Consider the following 18,663-nt stretch of genomic DNA (forward strand, 5'->3'; position numbering starts at 1 on the left):
TAACCAACCTAAGGCTTTGTTTACACAAAACCACCACCTGGAAACAGCTGGTATTTTCAGATGTTGACTTTGGAAAAGTTCAGCATTTAAATTGCTCTGCGTCACTGTTCAGGCGAGACCGCCAAGACACCTTGAATCTGCTGTAGTTGTTCCATAAAGCCTATATAAAAGTAATGATCGTAGAAGGCAAGAAGTGATTACTTAATGAAAAAGGAGTGATTGCTTTTAGAGTGCTTCACAAAAGAATGATGGACGGGGTCTACAGGGAAAGCAATAAAGAAAATAAATAAAGAAAAAACTCACCTTTTGTTTTTAATTTCACATCAAGTTATAATGTTGTAGCCTAATCAAAAACATACCTGGAGGATTGCTTTTTTCTTTCATGTTTGAGGAACTCTTGAATCTCCCCTGGGAGCCATTTTTCGGGTGCCTACATGCTGGTTCACACAAAGCGCCGCCTAATTCCACAGAGCTCTTCACAGAGCAGCCCTGCACCTATCAGCTCTTCCAGACTAGCAGTAGCAGCAGCAGCATTTGTCAAACACCTGGTGGAACTGTGCTGAGCTTATCATCCTAAGTACTTCTCAGTCAAAGCTCCTAAGAAGGGCTGGTAGTGACATAATGTCATGACAGTTAAGGGGTTAACCCAGAGCATAGCAATCTGTTTGTGCAAGGGAATAAACATGGCTCTGTAAATAAACAGTGGGTATGGTTGATTGTCTATTCAATTGCCTGGATATCTTGTTGGACACCAAAGCAATGTGCATACCAGCTGCACCAATCTATGTATTACAAGAAACACTTCATTGTCACCACGCTGGTGTGGTTGTAAGATGACTGAAGTCTGGTCACGCAGCCAGGCTGGTTGTTTAAGATTCTCTTAAACAGAATGTTCTGGTTGCACGTCACTGATAAATAGCTTCTGATTCTCCCACATGTCTTCCTTCAGGAAACAGAGTGTGAACTCTCACAGTCTCTCACACATAAATGGGAGGAACTCAAGAAATCTATCTGCAGAGACTGTCCAAATTCTAGCAAAGTGGGCTTAAGAGGAATCAGCATAGGTCTGACTTATCCACTCATCCAGCTATTCTCTTCCTTCTGTGGGCTCCAGAAAAAAAAAACGACATAACCGTGGTATTTGGAAGCCTGAAAAATTGAAAGATAGACTACAAAGCACAAGAACTGACACCAATAAAGGGGCCAGACTAATTCTCTGCAGTGTTTTTATGCTTACTTCTGCTCAAACAGGGGATTTTTCTGCATTTCTATATGCTGTTGAATCCACAAGAGGCTTTAAAAACATCCTCTGGCATCAAACAGATGCTCTCTTTTCCTTTTTCTTTGTTTTTCCCCTTGCATCACATCATTCTCTATCCTCACCAATAATCTTGTCTCTTGAGTTGCCGCAAGAAATGTAAGAACATAGGAAACAAAGAAAATGATAAGAGGGAGGAAACAAGGTCATTTGCAGTTTACTTCCCAGTGGACACAGCGGAGGGGGAAATGTAAGCAGAATATAGAAAGAGAAGAAAGGAACACGAAGGCAATCGGTCCAGGTGGAAGATGGAGAAAAAGATCAATAATCTTGCAAGAAAGATGAAGCTCCATACTTTGTAACAGTATAACTTGGCAGAATTCTATATATAATTTCGTAACTGAGTTGTTTTTTGCACAGTATAAAACAATCATAAAATCAATTTTATTTAAATAAAAGAAAAATAAACGAGAAAGGAAAAAGAACAACAATCAAATAAACTTTTTTAAATTAATTATTCACATTTTTGTCTTTTCCCCTCTCAAGCAAACCACCCCCTCTACCCAGCTACAAATTCCCTCCCTTTCAGACAAACCAGTGTTTCCAGAGAGTCCTGGGGGGCCCTCAGCACTTTGACAGGCCTCTGATCTGGCAGGAAAAGACTCAATCATTGTAAAAACACCCACTCCACCACCTCAAGAGCATCTTTTTTTTTCTCCTCCACCTTTTTCTTCTCTCCTACTGTCTCCGTTAGAGATCCCATGTCGCCTTTCTTCTCTCAGTATACTGCCTTGCCTCAGTGTGGTGCTTTTGATGCCGTCGTCTAATAGCAGACTGGTAAATTTCTCTTGACTATATTTTGAATCTCTTAAAACCATCCTTACTTCAGCGTCATGCATACTGCAGAGAACATGCCTAATTTTTGGGAGTTCTTGCTGAAAGCGAGTGAAAACTAAAACACAACGTTTTGCGTAAAGGCCTTCTATGTGAAATATGTTAAACTTCTTGCCTTTTTCAAACGTCTCTATTATGATCTCTATTCTTGCATTATCTCCGAGTTGCATCACACAAACTACCACTGATAGTGCCTCAAACCCCTCAGCGGCATTATGTCTGCCAGAAAGAGGTGGACTTCCTGGTATTCTAATGAGTTTGTTTACATTGCTATGAATAGCATCCCCCCAGGGAACTCTACCTCTTTCTCTGGTGCTGTACTTTCCTGCTTTCCATTATTCTCTTTTGTCCTGTCTCGGTACAGGTGCCTTTTTGGAAAGACAGGTGGAGCATGTCCTTAAAAAGTAAGAAAGGACACAAAGTGCTCTGCTGTTATCGTCAGCTCCACTTTGATCTCTAGATGGATTGACCTGGTTTCATATCCACTGCGTTGATGTGATCCAGTTTCCCCGACTGCGAACGAAGCCACACTGCTTCCGCATCATGAGTGACACTGAAAACGTGATGTCCTGTCAACCTGTGTTCATTTTTCATCTTCAGCTTCCTCTCCTCTTCCCGTATCTTTGTTAGTTGGCTGTTTTACTGAGCACCAGCTAACATGGTACATTTCATTTGATCTAATTTAAACCATCCGATGTAATAACATCCAATTTTGCATTCTGCTACAGAGTACATGCTCAGCAGGATGTGGTAACGAAGTTAAACAGAAACGGACGCTGGTTTTGATGGCAATCTTGGCTCTAAATATATATATAATGAAAATAATTGACTCCCACAAATACGCACAGACACACGTGCTCAACGGTTTATTTACCTTGGAAGGTTTTTCTTAGCTATAATGTAATGCTGTGTAAAGGTGACCATCAGTGATGGAAAATGTGAAACGTCTTGGTTAACTTCCATGTAAGCACTGGCATTTCAAATGTTCTTTACTAGGTGTCATATAGGGATTGTAGATTTTTGCTTCAAGAACTTTGTGCCATTGATGGGTTTCTGAAAGCATTGTCATTGTTCCCATACCGTGCTCTTGCAACAAAAATTTAGATGAACTCTGAAAACTTCAGACAAAACATAAACTAAGTAGAATTAAAAACAAAGCATTTACTCAGTCAAAATGTATCAAATATCTGTATCTGTCTACCTCCTGCAGTAGCTTTGTGATAATATATGATAGGTGTCAGTAAGATTCTGGGAGATTACATTTGAGACAAACCCTTCAAGGAGCCCCCGTTGTGTTCACCTTTGAACTTCAACTTCCCTTCGGGGAAATATTTTTTAATCACACCCCACTCAAATATTTGCTTACATGGCACATGCTTTACGGGACAAGCTTGGAGCCAAGGCAGCAATATAAACTACGTACACACTTAAATCACATACCAAAAGCTGCTTTGCACAAGTTGTGGTTGAATGGTAGCCAGACAGCACCTGTCAGGCAGTATATCAGTTTGTCAGCTGATGACCGAGGTGATGCTTATCCACCTGTTTTCCTGAAACGATGCTCTGAATTCTTATGTCATTTAATATTATGAAAACTGACAGACCATGTGGCATTTTTGTACACTTGTTTCTCATTTGGTCATCTGCCTTTGTCTCTCCTGTCCCTTAGACCAGCGAACTTGTTGTTGGACAGGAGCAGTGCAGAAGTTCCCCCAGTGGGGACGATGGGTGACTGGATGGATGCCATGAGGACCTTGCCTTGCAAGGAGGCCTTCTCGGGGGTCAGCTACAGCTCCTGCGACACCCTGGCCAAGACCTCGACAGAGTAAGATTCCAACAAACAGATGAACTATCTGGATGGATTCATCTTCATAGTTCATCACCAAAATATTTTGAACTAGGTTCACAGCTCTAACTTGAGCTAGTTCTTGTCCATTTAGGGTCTAAAAAGTAAAGGTCATAAGGTCATTTACAAATGCCATTACCCAGTCCTTCGCTCTTTTTGTTTCTTTGTTGTTTTTTTGTTTTGTTTTGTTTTTTTCTTTAGGGATGCACACGTCACTATGAATATTTGTTTGATATCGTGTGTGTGTGTGTGTGTGTGTGTGTGTGTGTGTGTGTGTGTGTGTGTGTGTGTGTGTGTGCGTGTGTGCGTGTGTGTGTGTGTGTGTGTGTGTGTGTGTGTGTGTGTGTGTGTGTGTGTGTGTGGGGGGTGGGGTGTGTGTGTGTGTGTGTGTGTGTGCGTGCGTGCGTGTGTGTGTGTGTGTGTGTACTCTGATAATACAGGACCTGATACCACCGTGATGGGAGCATTGTTTCCCTTTAACAGACGGTATTAGGTTGCATATACTTTTTCATATACTTGCATATAATTTTTCTAACCCAGCAAGCGACAATAATGCTCCATCAACTGAATGTGAGTCACATAACAAGAAGACGACAATGTACAGATGCAACTGACTTTATCTATTGATGAAGATTTGGGATTTTGACGCCTTCTGTGTATGCTGACATATGAGATTCCTTACTATGACCACATTGCAGACACAACATTGCATAAAGCTGAAGTGGGCCTGCAACTGTAGCTTCTGATTTGGGAAATGGCCAAAGGGCAAATACACCTAATTTTTCACCACATTCAGTATCTTTAATCAAACTAAAATACTTGAAAATCTACATTAGACCATTCTATATTAGTAGCAGAATATCTAAGACTAAGTATGTGATTTACAAAACCTTTAATTATACATAGAAAAATGAATAATAAATCATATATAAAAAATAAATAATATATAAGATAGTTGTAAGGAGTGTATTTTTATTTATTAGTATTTGTCAGTACTCGGTATCGGCAAGTACTTAAATGTAAGTACTTGTACACACACCAGAGTTTTAAAGAATCTGGTATCAGTGCAGCTTTTAAAAACATGTGTTTTTAAAAGTGTTTAGTGTTAAACTAAACATGTTAGATGGAAGAAGTTTGTAACAAATTAGATAACGTCGGTTTGTGGAGCTGATATCACCAGTTGACATATTCTGAAGAAGTCTTCGGTATCTGCCTTTGTCTCCCCTATTATTTTTTCTCCATTTCCAATGGTTTGTAAAAACACATTGGTTTACTATCTATAGTCATGTTTCATCCATCCACTCAATGATTTTGTTAAAAAATGTAAGTTTTTTGTCAATCATCTTGTTTGGGAGTGGGTGGAAATAATAATGTCACCCAGGAATAAATGCATTGGTCCTCAGTGATCTTCCTGTTGGTAAATGTCTAATTGGATCAGTGAGGTATTAATCCACTGAAGACTCCATCTAAGACACCAAGCTCAGCTGCAAGGCTAACAGCCTTGGCTCAGATTATGTATTGCTCAATATAGATTGCTCTATTGATTTGTACAGTTTTAATCTAGTCCTTGACATTCAGCACAAGGCTTGGCAATGCTCTGACCTTAGATGAACAGTCATACTCCTGCACTGTGCTGACTCGTCTGCTGGAGTAATTGATTAATCCTTTTTCGAAAATGGGACGGACCAATGAGAAAATACTGTCCGCTTTGGAATAGCATATTTTCCATCTGCAAACTGCGGTGTGAAAAGATGTCTACCTAAACTGCACAGGACATGAAATAGCATACTTGTGTGTAAAAATTTATTTTGCCATAAATGGGATAACTTCAGACATCATAAAATCAGCTCTTTAATTTAATTTGTGTTACTCTACTAAGTAGGGAAGAAATCCTGTGTCATGAAAAGAATTGGTGGTGGAACAGTTATTGGCACTCTGATCAGTGCTGTCCAACCCCGTTTTGGCAATAGAACAGCAATTGGCTATTATTCTCCAATAACAATTCGCAGAAAGATTGATTTATTTTACCATTTTTTATTTGCAGAAGTTGAAAGAGTCATGTAAGAAGATTGATGCGTTTTTGGAGAAACCATATCTGTGTTGAGTCCATCATATATTTTGTATTATTTTCCTGTAGCAACTAATTATCATCTGTTTTATGTCAGAGACTAATGGATTTGTATGACAAATTTCCAGGTATTTCAAAAAGATCATGATGTCGTGCTCTCTATTAAGGTTCCCAGGCCATTAGAAGGAAAAACAGGCCAATTAATTCATAAACCCCAACCGACCCAAAGTGTTTGGTTCCAAAAATGTCAATCTTAGTCTAGTTTGAGTAATTCACAGTTCTAGTTAAAGTCTCAGAAAATAAAGTTTTTATTTCTTCACCACCCTGCTTTCTGTGCCTGATGGCAATCGAAATATGGGTTCTGGAGAAGATCTAAAAAAAAAAAGTAATAATAATAATAATAAATCCCCTTCAAGAAAGTCACAAATTAGCTCTGATTTAGTTGAAAATAGTAAACCTAAATTTGTTTTATGCTTCAGTTAAAGTTAAAAGTAATGAAGATTGTTAGACAGACCAACAGCCAGTAATTAGCTTACAGTTTGTTAGTTTTTTAATATCTTCATACTATTTAAAATGCACTCAAGTTAAATGTTGGAATTCTCACATTTGAAATGTGAAATCATCCAGCCACAAGAAAAATACATTTTTAGACTTTTACACACATTCAACCAGGGGTGCCTTCAATTTAAAATACTGTATAATGTCATGTGAGTTAATTCAACAATGCTAACAAAAAGGAATTTGTGAAATGGACAAATAATCTAGTAGCTATCAACTCATTTCAAGTTCAAATTAATCCCTTGCAAAATGCATTAAGTGTTGGATTTTATCCCAGACGTAGCAACTCTTATTGATATCTTGTGTAACATGTTGATGGGCCTGGCTATTTTTCAGTAGAGTGGTTCTGACGGAGGTCCACATCACACCAGCTACATGCCCAGAATGGGAGCCATCAATGGGAATCACCACCCTCTAACGCCCAGCTCCTCTCCACCCTAAAAAGGTTCTGGATGGTGGGTTAAGGACTAAGGCCCAGGCCATGCCGGAGAGCAAAGCTTTACATCCAGAGCTGCTGCTGGGCTTCCACTCACAACTTGCAGTCTAATAATGGCAAAGTTTGTGTTGTAGCTCTGCAATAATTTTGTATGCAACTCCACTGATTCTACTAATGCAATAACGCAATGCCCTAATATGATAAACATAACAAAAAAATCACTTTTTGACAAGTAGCAGTGTCTTGTGTGTGTTGTAGTCACATTAATGGTTTTGTTTGTGCAGTTTTAGAAATTTGTGTATTTCAAAAATGTCGCCAGTCGCTACAGAGTTTGCTAAAAACAATTAACTATTTCTTTTCTTCAGGTCTATGCCACTTAACGCTCCTAACAATTATAATCTAAGTGGCCCAAACATTTTTTTTTTATTTCTTTTCTACCGAATGCATGTGCAACAAAAGTTTGCTTGTGAAAGTATTAACCAGATGTTTCTGCCATGTTATCAAATTTAACAACTACTGCAGTCACAATCTCTTACAGTGTGTAAGTCATACCCTTTGAATATTTTACATTTTATTGTGCTGCAACCTCAAACGTATGTATATATTTATTGTACATAAAATCAATAATTAAGGTCAATAATTAGAAGTGCATGTATGTAAAGGAAAAAGAAACTTAGTTGTGTGGATGCTTCTCTTGAGGATGGATGGAGCTAAATACGATGTAATCAACAACAAAAACAACTCTTAGATAAAATGTGAAAAGTTTGAAGGGTATGACTGTTTTTAAGCCACTCTACACATAAATCTTTATCTCTTGACTTCTCTTTATCTGATTGTTTTCTTTTTCTTTTTTTTTTCTTAATGTTCTTCAAACACCAGAGATCTGAAAAAGGTTGGAGTGACTATTGCAGGACCGCAAAAGAAGATTGTGAGCAGCCTGAAAGCCCTAGAATCCCATACCAAGAATGGTCCAGTACCTGTTTAAAAACAATAACAAGAAATGAAAACCACCAGAGACTTTTCTGTTGGTCTGTGTTTACACACACTAACACAGTGGCTACATATCTAAATAATACGGAGATGCAAATGGATGGGAAAAAAAAAAACAGATATGTCTCATCTGATGTCTTTCACGCATTGTTGAAAGCTTTCTAACAGAGAAGTGGGAAAGGGTTCAGAACTGACCTGCCACCTTATAAGCTGACTGGCTCACCCCTCTCCCTACATGCCCACATTGAGATGCCTTACTGACTAATAGAGGGGGGAGAGAGAAAACAAAAGGTAAGGAGGTCAGAAAGACATTGTAAGGAACGCAAGCCTGGTCGTTATTGGAAAACATAGCAGGGACAGAGAAAACGCTGGAGCTGTCCTTGGCTAACGCCGGCGTCTTCCGGAGGCAGGAGAACAGCTGATATGCCATGTGTAGAAGAGCATGGCAGACATCCACAGCTGACTTATATGCGGACTTCTTCTGAAGTGATGAAGTCTGAGGCTGGGATATGAGTTGCAGCTACCTACATTCAGTACTCAGTCCAAGACACGGCCAAACTCATATGGACTCACCTATTGTTTGACTCTGTAGCTCTAACATAAAGCATTTGCATTCAGTAGACATGCCACTAAAAGCAATAAGGTTGTAATCCATCAAATCCATTCATCGTGGCGAAGCCATGGGTATGTTACATGTGTTATGTATTAAATGCTGCGGTTTGAAGACGGAGTGGCCATAACACTGCACACCCAGAATTTTCATTATTGTGACATCTTTGTTCCATGTGCTAATGTTGCGTACCGTTTCCCACCACCTTCATGCGGAATCTCAGGATGAGTATATCCTGTTTTTTTTCCTACAACAGGAAACCGGTGGAAAGCTGAGATGGAAGGAAGTTAATGACAAGAAGGTAAAGAGGAAATACTTGGAGCAAAACAAATGCAAGGAGCCCAAAACAGAAAAAGTGATCTGTCGGTTGCTGGTCATTTCACCCTGTTCCATTTCATACCTTTGTAATTGTGGTTGTTCAAAACCTGGCTGTTCTGGGTTCACAATGGCATTATCTATTGTTTGACTCTTTGCACCTATCATCCATTAAGTAATACTCACTTTTTTATTTTAAAGTGATCCCTTATGACTTCACTTTCTAATGGCACCCAGCAGGAGATTAGTTAGAGCCACTGCAGTTTGATCAGGGGTTCATCCGTATGATAAATAAATGGGAATATGGTATAGTACAAATATTTTTCATAAAATATGCAGTTAAGATGAATTATTCTGGAGATTTCTGCAGTTCTTGAGAGGGAGTTCTGCTACTCGTAAATAAATTTACTAAAAATACTGATAAGCAATATTTGAATTTTATGGATAAGAAATGGTTTGTTTACAAATATGAGCTGGAAGTAGAAAGAACTAAGTAGAAATGCATAGATATGGGGATATAGATTGGCAAATGGGTGAACAGACCCGGAACCCAATTGTCTGTATGAAATGTTATTGTGATGCAGAGTTGTTTTTAAATATGACTTTGAGATTACGTTTCTTCTTTGGGAAAGACAAGTTTGAGCCAAGACTTCAAAACAGATTTTTTTTTTTTTTTTTTTTTTTTTGGATGGGCAAAGTAAGTAAACAAGGTGGTCAAATCTGAAGATTTTACACAATAACTCACTGAATAAAGCCATGTGAAAAGCTCTCTCTTTTTAAATTTTGGTTTCAAATAATTTGATCTACACTTAAAAAAAACTAACTTTGAACTAATGAATCTTGTTGTTTTCCAAGCAAAAAAAATAAAAAATAAAAATAGAGTGCCTCCTGTAGTTGGTCTTGGTCATGGTGGAATCACCAAGAAAACATTTCTTTTAGTTTAATGTAATAAAGTAAGTGTTTCTCGTGTTTTCTTTAGAGTGTAGCTCAATCATCAATTGCCCCAGTCTGACTCGATATTAAAATGCTCTGATAATGCAATACATCCAATAAATTATTGCTTTCTGAAATAATAACCTGATATGCCACGTCCATCATGGGATTTCCTAAAGGCACCTTAAAATATCTATGTAAATGGAGTACATATTTAACGATGCTAGTCTTCTGCTTTGATGTCACCCAGCTGGTCCCTCAGTGCAACACTTACCCAGTATTTTTGAACTGGCACTTTGGTACTTTGTGCTATTGAACGCGTGATATTTACAATGAAGATGCTGTCTTTTTGCCTCTTTAAGCACTTGGTACACATTACTGTAGCACTTTGAATGACAACGTTTTTGCCTTGGCTGTAGACTAAGCTTGATTAAAGCACAGGGGTGCTGTTGGTGCTTTTGGGAAACCCAGCCCTGTTCAGTGTGTCAATTCTGTCTTCCTTTACTTGGTCTACCTGTGGATGCTGCTGTTGCTGATATGTGTTTGAAATTAGCATGTACATAATGCAAAACCATCGTAAAGAAAGCAACTAGCACTCCAGATCTCACTATATACATGGCCATCCTTTTTTTTTGTACAAATGTTTGTATGTATAAATGATTGAATAAAAATTGTGCAACATTTTTAATTAAAATTGAGGAAAAAAATCATCTGTATTATATTTTATCCTACTTTGAATCATACTTGTTAGTTTTTTCTACAATAAAAAGGCAATTATGATTACATTATTTATTTGTTAACATTATACAATGCATTGATGATTTTTGAGCGTAGATTAAATTATGTGTCTGTGATGTCTTGATATGATTTTAACACAAACTTCATAAACCTGAGACATCTGAGAGAGCAATATTGTTACGGACCCTATACAAATCCCTAATAATTTTATGTTTAAAGACTGACATGTGTGTCTGTGTGCGTTTGTCTGCAAATGTAGATGGCCTTGTCTACTAATGTAAAATGGTTTGTAGTGAAAACATTTATATTTTTATAATAAATAATTCACAAAATATTTTCAAAAAAAAAAAAAAGAATGATTACACAAATGCTCCTGTGCTTTATTTCACATGTACTCTAGAAGAAAAAAAGCAAAACAAAATAGTTAAAACCAACATCTTCTTTTATAGGATGCTATTCTTAACAACTGATGATTAACATAAAACTCACAAAATCCAGGCCCTGTCTCATTGGGCTAAGGCATCAATATCTGTCAGAATGTGATCCTCTGGGGTGTAGCATAAATGGAGCGCTTTCCCCATGTCCCATAATTAAACAAGAGTTCCCCAACTGCTTTGAGAATGTATAAAACTTTTGTAAGGAAGTAACTGTGGTAGTTCATTTATGTGATGGCAGCATTTTTAGGTCCTGAGAATGTTGTACTTCAGGTGCCAACGTAGCAGCTTATGGTATCTAGCCCACATTCAACCAAACATGAATTGGCCATCAGAAAATTTAAAGCAGGACTATCCATACTGGATCAATGCCATGACCAGGGACGCCCTCAGGATATTATCGGGCACACACAAAACAACCTCTGAACCTGACCCACTGAGCACATCCACATCCCCAACACGCATCACGAGCGTGGCGCACAGAACCACACAAATAAGCCGCAGCAACAAAAACAGTGGAAGTCCCAATGCACATAATGCAACACATACACACACACACCCATTAGCCTGCACAGTGTACTATTGTTTTTTTTTACATATTACCTTAAATGCTAAAGTCGGGAAAGCAAAGCGTGGCCATGTGACATGCAGAGGGAGGAGGATGGAGATTCCCATGCTCAGGTGGTGAGTCTGAGACTTCCAGAGGAGGAGGTGAAGCAACAATGTTTGCTTGTCATGGTCGGCCTATGAAGAAGTGATGTGGAGGTCCAGTCAGTTCTTCAGTTCCCTAAAATGTGCACGCGAGTTCATTGCAACCCCGCCAATCCTGAGCTGCTCACAGGCGGGGTCCACTTGACGGGTTAAAAATGGCTTATTCGCTTATAGCTAGTAAACTGAACAGTAACGTTTAGGTTTAGGAAGTACATGTGCCCACTCCCACAGACAAAAAAACGATGTGGGCTATGTGCAGAATGTTTTGACGCTAAAGGCCTTTTTTCCCAAAATGTTAATAGTAAAGGGAAGAGGTAATAAAAAAAATGCAATAACTACAATATTTTTTTGTTTTCACTCAAAAGAAAAATCTCAAGTTACACACAGTGAGTACGGCCATACAGCTACTGGTGCTACTGGCCAAGACAAGTTTATCACGTCAACACTGGGCTGGCACCACCAACAACTGATCATCTCTACGTTGATAATAAGTTCAACATATAGCTTTTACATTTTCTGTGAAACCAACATTTGTGAAAGAACGGATCGCTCTGAGGAACTCCAGCCTGGTAGCATCATGGGATGTCGCCTGTGCAACAAGTCTGGGATTTGGCAGGTCTCAAAAGAACAGTAACCGTTTCGCTGCATTGTGTCAAGTTTGGTGCAAAGGACATCACTGTGTGATGCTGTTTATCAAGAGCTGGCTCAGCTGCTTATTTCCAGTGGAAGGAGTTCAGAATGCTGTAATACATAAAGACATTTTTGTCTGTTTTATGAAATGGTCCCCTTCCTTTCCATATGAACGTGGTGTGGAGGAATTTGACAGATGTGCAGATCTTATCTCAACCTAGAAGAGATTTGAATGATAAACTGGTGCAGAGACTGTGAGCTGGCCTTCTCGTCTAACAGTATTTGTAAGGTCAACAATAGTGTTTGACCTCACAGATGCTCCTCAGGATGAATGGACACATAATCCCATAAACGCAGTACTAATATTTGCATACAGTATAATTTCAGCTGATGTGACTGTGAAGAATGGAACAAAACCTTATTAATCTTTACATTAAAAATTGTCATTGAAGCCTTTTCTGTTAGCATACAGCAAGTGATTTAATATTTTTTGGTAATGTAGAGTAGATATGCACTGCCACATCTTGGGATAACTTAGTAGTGTGCAGTGCTTTGCACAGCCACCCATTCTCACATATTTGCATGCAACCGATAAGCTGATGGAAACAATGAACATCTTTACTCTACAAAAAGGCTCAAATTGATGGTGGAATCCCAGAAACCTGCATACATACCTGGAGTAATCCCACAGATTCTGCAGAAACATCCCGGCCCAGATATGATACTTGTGGTGGCAGAACTGCAGTTGGATAATTGAGAAAAAATGAGACATTGACTGCTTTTTACTGTGAAATTAGAGTGTACAGGGTGAGGGAATCATAATGAACATTTACACTAAGAAGTTTCTTTTAGGAATCAACAGAGCAAAAAATAATAATTCAATGTGGTTAAGTGTAGAACCATATAAGTATCTCTCTTATAGGATGGTTCTATATGTATGCCTTAGGAAATTAACCCTTTTCCAGACTTACTTTATGAAGGCTCCTTAAAATTAAGTCTCTTTTGTTGACATTTCTTCAGTTTCATTTACATTCATCTTCCACTATAAAGAACAAAAACAGTAATGTGCCAAGAATAAAAGTATTAATTTGCTAACTTCAGATGGATTTTATATATCAACTTCCTCATTCACATCATGAGAAAGAATGGCTTTGATCATTCTCTTTTGACTTTGTTCTTGAATTTGATGTACAAGAATGTAAACGCCGACAGCACTGGCTGTTCGACATGTATTTATGTTTTTATTCCTTGCAAACAACGATGGTGGGCCTGCATATGCTTCCTGTTGAAGATCTGAGTGAGGTATCCATTAAACAGGTCTCCTGATACACAGATTCTACTCTTCCACGTACTTATTTAAAGAGCCTTGTGCCAACTTTAATGTTTTATTCCAGTGTTGATAGGAAAGTCTCTCACAGATTTTGCATTGAACATACCAAGAATGCAAACAAAGTTTTTGACTGGTACAGTGCATCTGGAAAGTATTCACACTGCTTCACTTTTTCCACATTTTATTATGTTAAAGCCGTATTTCTAACTGTATTAAATTCATCTTTCCCCTAAATTCTACACACAAATACCCCTTTATGACGATGTGAAAAATGTTTTAGATTTTCTTTTTTCAAATATATTAAAAATGAAAAACCCAGAAATCGCATCTACATAAGTATTCATAGCCTTTCCCATTAAGCTTCTTCCACTGCTGCAGCTTAAATTTTAGACAGATTCTTGCAAGTGTGCCTTTCAATATAAATATGCTTTCACCACAAACTACTGACGCTGATGTGAAGAACAGCCATATTGAAACACAAAGTTGGGCTTTTAAATTCTGACTGGGGATAATCTGAGTTTCTCCCACAATGGAAAGTCAAATTCCAGTTGATTTTTTTTTTGACTAGGAGGTCAGAACGTTTGCGTCCCAACTTCAAACCCAGCTGACTTGTGCCTAATTATCTCCACCTGTGCTCTTCAGAACATGAACCTCTCCCAGCCACAGCACTAGCACCAAATTATCAAAGCTAACATGCAGATGCACTAAGCCTTTTCAAGCCAAGTTAAAAGTAAGTCAACCCCTTTTTTCTGTCATCTGAACCCCTTCTTGTCTGGTTCGGTTTTGGTTTTTCATTTTGAACCTCATCTGATTTTTGACTCTTCTCTTTGTGCTGGATTTTTAAGCCTGTTGAAGCGTTGTGCCCATGTCACCAAACATGGACCATTACTTCAACCACATCACCCCTGGGATTTCTCCGTCACGTATGCAGTAATCTCAACAGGTCAGTCATTCCCATTCTGGGCAAGATTTTGCTAAACTGTCATGCCTCGGTCTCATACCGCACTGTTCCAGATCTCTAAACGGTTCCAGCAACCCAGTGTCTAGAAGTGCAATAATCCTTTAAATAAAGATTGTTAAACAGGCAATTATGTGTGTTGGCTGTATTTTTGGATCCAAAGTATCCCAGCTCGTTGTAGTTAAAATTATATTTTTCAGTGCCAATACTACTTTTCAGTTTCACGTTGAGCTGACATCATTTTAGCCTAATATAAATGGGTTTTCACTCTATTACTGCAGAATTGTTTCAATTGGCAGTTTAGAAAATATACCAAATTGACACTTCATGTTAAGCAAACAAGCAAAACGCCAATGATGATGATGAAACTCAACACATATTCTACTAATGTTGACTCTGATGTGTATGTATATACATGTAGCTAATATAATAATATATATACATATATTTAAGACCTCCAAGTCTCTGAATAGGGTATGTTAAATCTGACAAAGAACAGCACCTCAAATATAAATTTCTCATTAGCTTTTAGCTATTGTTGTACATGGTTTGACTAAATTTGATCAAAGGCAAGTCCTTGGTTCCTACTTTAAACATGGTCCATTAATCGGTTTAATACAACTATACGTGTGAAAATGATAAAACAAAAAATTATAAATATTTAAAAGATTCCTAGAACCTGTTTAGTGTCTCCACAACATATTTCTAGAGACCTTCTTTGCCACAACTCATCTTCCTCTACAAGACCTTCCTTTTTTCCACAAATGTTCTACATCTGCTCCAAGTTAAGACTCTACTGCTAAACCTTCCCACTCTGCTCCTTGTTTCCTCGTCTGAATCTAATAAAGCATTTTGTTTCCGATCATCCATGGTTAAAGTTGATTTGTTGTCTTACTTTAAAGTAGATTATCTGTGTTTTTCTTTTTTTTTCTTTGGGGAGACGAGTGAGGGAAAAGAATGGTGATGACTCAGCCCAATGTCCAAATTCTGACAATAACCAGATGTTCTGAGGCAGATGTGCACAGAGGAGGAAAAAAAAAAGGGAAAAATTGTACTAGCCATCTCAAGTCAGAAAACAATGAAGACCGTATGCTTACCTCCACCACTTTGGTTTATTTTCACGTATAAGACCTCACAGCACTGAAACCACTGGAGAGATAGGAAAAACAGGAGGAGAGCTGGAGGGGTGGATCCAGAGTCCAGGAAATGTGAAATTTAGAGAATGATGAAGTCTATGTTGGAGAGGTAATTCTTGTTGCAGAAGTTAACTTTTTTTTTTTTTTTTAAGCTACTACAAGACAATCACTATTTATTTTGTTTTGCCATACACTGTTAAAATGGCAGCAAAAACAAAACATATTTTTAACTGAAAGTAATAGATTATGGAAATGGATACGTATGCAAGATATGCTACTAACTAAAATCGTTTTGCAATGAGACTGTATGCATAAGGTAACTATGAAAGCTTTCTCATCCATTTAATTTTCCAACTTTGTCACTTTATAGTCAACTTGTAATTGTATTGTTTAATGTAAATCACATGTGGTACACTACATTTATTGTAATGCATTAAATATAACACCAAAATATTTCTTTAAAGAAAGATATGAAATTTGTGTAACTGTATTTAGCTCTCTGATTCAATTACCTTTTCCTGCAATTACATGTACAGTGAAGCAAGTTTTGCATATTAAAAACTTGCTTGTCTGCAGACCAAAGATGTTCTCAATTCTTCATGGAAACACAGATGAAGGTCAATCAGACTGAATGGAGACTGTGTACAAATCAATTTTCAAGTCATTAAAATAAACAAAATGTAAAACTTTTCAGATTTGAATGATATTTCCCTTCAACTTCACAGTTATGCATACTTTAGGTTGATTAGTTCTATAAAATTCACTAATGTTTGTGGCTGTTGAAATCTGTGGGAAAGTTCAAGGAGTTGGAATAGATTTGAGACACTAGACCATAAATGTTACTCATTGCATTGCAGTTTGTGACCTCTACTTGCTCTACATGAAGAAAAATGTGGGTTCCTTATGGCAAAACTTTACATTTTCTGTAAATTGTAGGCCAGTGTGTTTATTTGTAAAGGCTTTGAGTATATTATCGAAAATATGCACAGTGTTTACATGCACACAATGACAGAAGTAATCTATTCTTAAAAAGCTATGCAGACAAGCAGACACCCACATCCCCTCCTCTCTGTGAAGGTTCATCTCCTCCCTGTGAAGATCCATCTCCTGCCTTTGAAGCATGCTCTACGGTCTCATCCATCCATCTCCCTGCTCTTTCCTTTGGGTTTCCAGTAAAAAGTGGCCCCAAGCTGTGTGCAGCTGCTGCTCATGGCTTGATGACAAACTTCTGATGCCTCATTCAGCAAGTCCTGTTGCCTGCTGTGAGGATGTCAGTCTTGTAAAATCACTTCCTGCAAATAGAGTTCACTGATAAAGGGCCAAGATGTCATCTGCTGGTTATCTGTGTTACAAACCATGTTGGTCTTACTGCAGTGGCCAAATTGTGGAAGGCTGGTTCTGCCTTACCAGTGTGGTGCAGAGTGCAAGTGCAAACACATAATTCCATTGTGTGCATTGCAAGGAGCACCAACCTGTCACAGCTTTAAACTACATGGAACTGTGTACATGTGAACACACTTAAAGGTCAAACACTGTCTGCTTTTGGCTTAGACCTGTTTGAGTTCTTTAGAGGAACTCTCTCAGTGGATTTAATCTTTGCTGAACTACCATGTGCAATAAATATAGTAAATAAGATGAATGTTTCAATACTGATAGTCAAATATCCGCTAGTTTGACAAATAATGGCTTCGCATTAACATGCTGTGTGGTAAAAAGACTCGAAGGGAAATTATGTCCTCATTTCAGGGAGAAATCCAGATTGTGTACAAGACCCAAAGCTTTAATTACAGCTATTAACTTAGTCTAAAGTGTGGGAACACTAAAACCTCATGTAAGTTTTCTCTTGTGACCAATTGGTCCCAAACCCAAGAATTGTATTCCTTTCTTTTATTGGCCAAGTTGCTTAGGATTCATCTAAAAATGTCCTAGTTTGATTTTCCATGGGGGCATGAGTGAAACGATGACACTGGTGGACAAGGTGGTGTCAGTCTAAGCAAGGCATGCAATACCTGTAATTTTGACCGTGAGCTTATTTAACCTAAATTCTATGTTGTGATTATAGTTTTAAAAGTACGGTATTTACCCAGAGCTGATTTAATTCCTGGTATAGCTGGAAGGGAAATTTCTTACACCAGAAGGGAGTTCTTCCAAAATGAGTGGCTGTTTAGGTGGCTATGATGAGATTAAAGTCAGTGTTCCAAATTATTGTGGTAGACCACATATTTTACCAGCATGTTTTCTCATTTGAAGGAACTGACTGGAAGTAGCATTTATATTTTGGTGTGGTAAGTTATGGAAAGAACAAACAACTAGTACTCTGCTGAATGCCACGGATTAAAGTATTCAAAAAGGATTTAAAAGAAGAGGGAAATTGTTCCATAACTGAGGGGCAACAACCTTAAAACCCTGATCACCCCAGAGACTGAAAATAACCTCTGATTTTCAGCTTTGTCTTTAAAACAGCCAACAGTAGTTAGTCATCTGAACTTAGAGACAGAGAAGGAGAGTACAAGAGAAGCAAGTCCCGGTTTGGACAAGCCGAAGGCAAGAGAGGTCAGCCAGTCTGATCCCAAAATATACTGCGTTACAATAGTTAAGGCGTGTGGTAATAAAGATGTGAATGATTGTTTCAAAATCCTGCTTGGATTTTATCCAGATTGGTGGCAGTGGGTTGTAAATATGGAGTCAACTAGCCATGATTTAAATGTTGGGTGTCGCAAGGGCCACATTAGTAGATCAAAATCTTCAGTCTTTAATTTCACTCAGGCAGTCGACATTTGTTTTTTTGTTTTTTTTCAAATGTAGACTTGACAGTCAT

The 18,663-nt window shown here is 38.1% G+C and overlaps 1 protein-coding gene across 3 annotated transcripts in view; it reads left to right on the forward strand.

Moving 5' to 3' along the window:
- The window catches only part of epha3 (eph receptor A3), a 108,918-nt gene extending 97,916 nt beyond the window's left edge, over positions 1–11,002 (forward strand). For 2 of the 3 annotated variants that reach the window (XM_081604517.1, XM_081604518.1), the window contains exons 16-17: positions 3,822–3,977; positions 7,940–11,002. In XM_081604517.1, coding sequence (XP_081460643.1) covers positions 3,822–3,977; positions 7,940–8,045 — 262 coding nt within the window. In that variant the 3' untranslated portion in view covers positions 8,046–11,002. Of the gene's footprint in view, positions 1–3,821; positions 3,978–6,960; positions 7,080–7,939 lie in introns of all 3 variants that reach the window. The other variant, XM_081604519.1, reaches the window with a different exon arrangement.
- Positions 11,003–18,663: the final 7,661 nt, after the last annotated feature.

Source organism: Poecilia reticulata, chromosome 2 (genome assembly GCF_904066995.2).
Source record: "Poecilia reticulata chromosome 2, P_reticulata-male-v2, whole genome shotgun sequence".
NCBI classification, from domain to species: domain Eukaryota; kingdom Metazoa; phylum Chordata; class Actinopteri; order Cyprinodontiformes; family Poeciliidae; genus Poecilia; species Poecilia reticulata.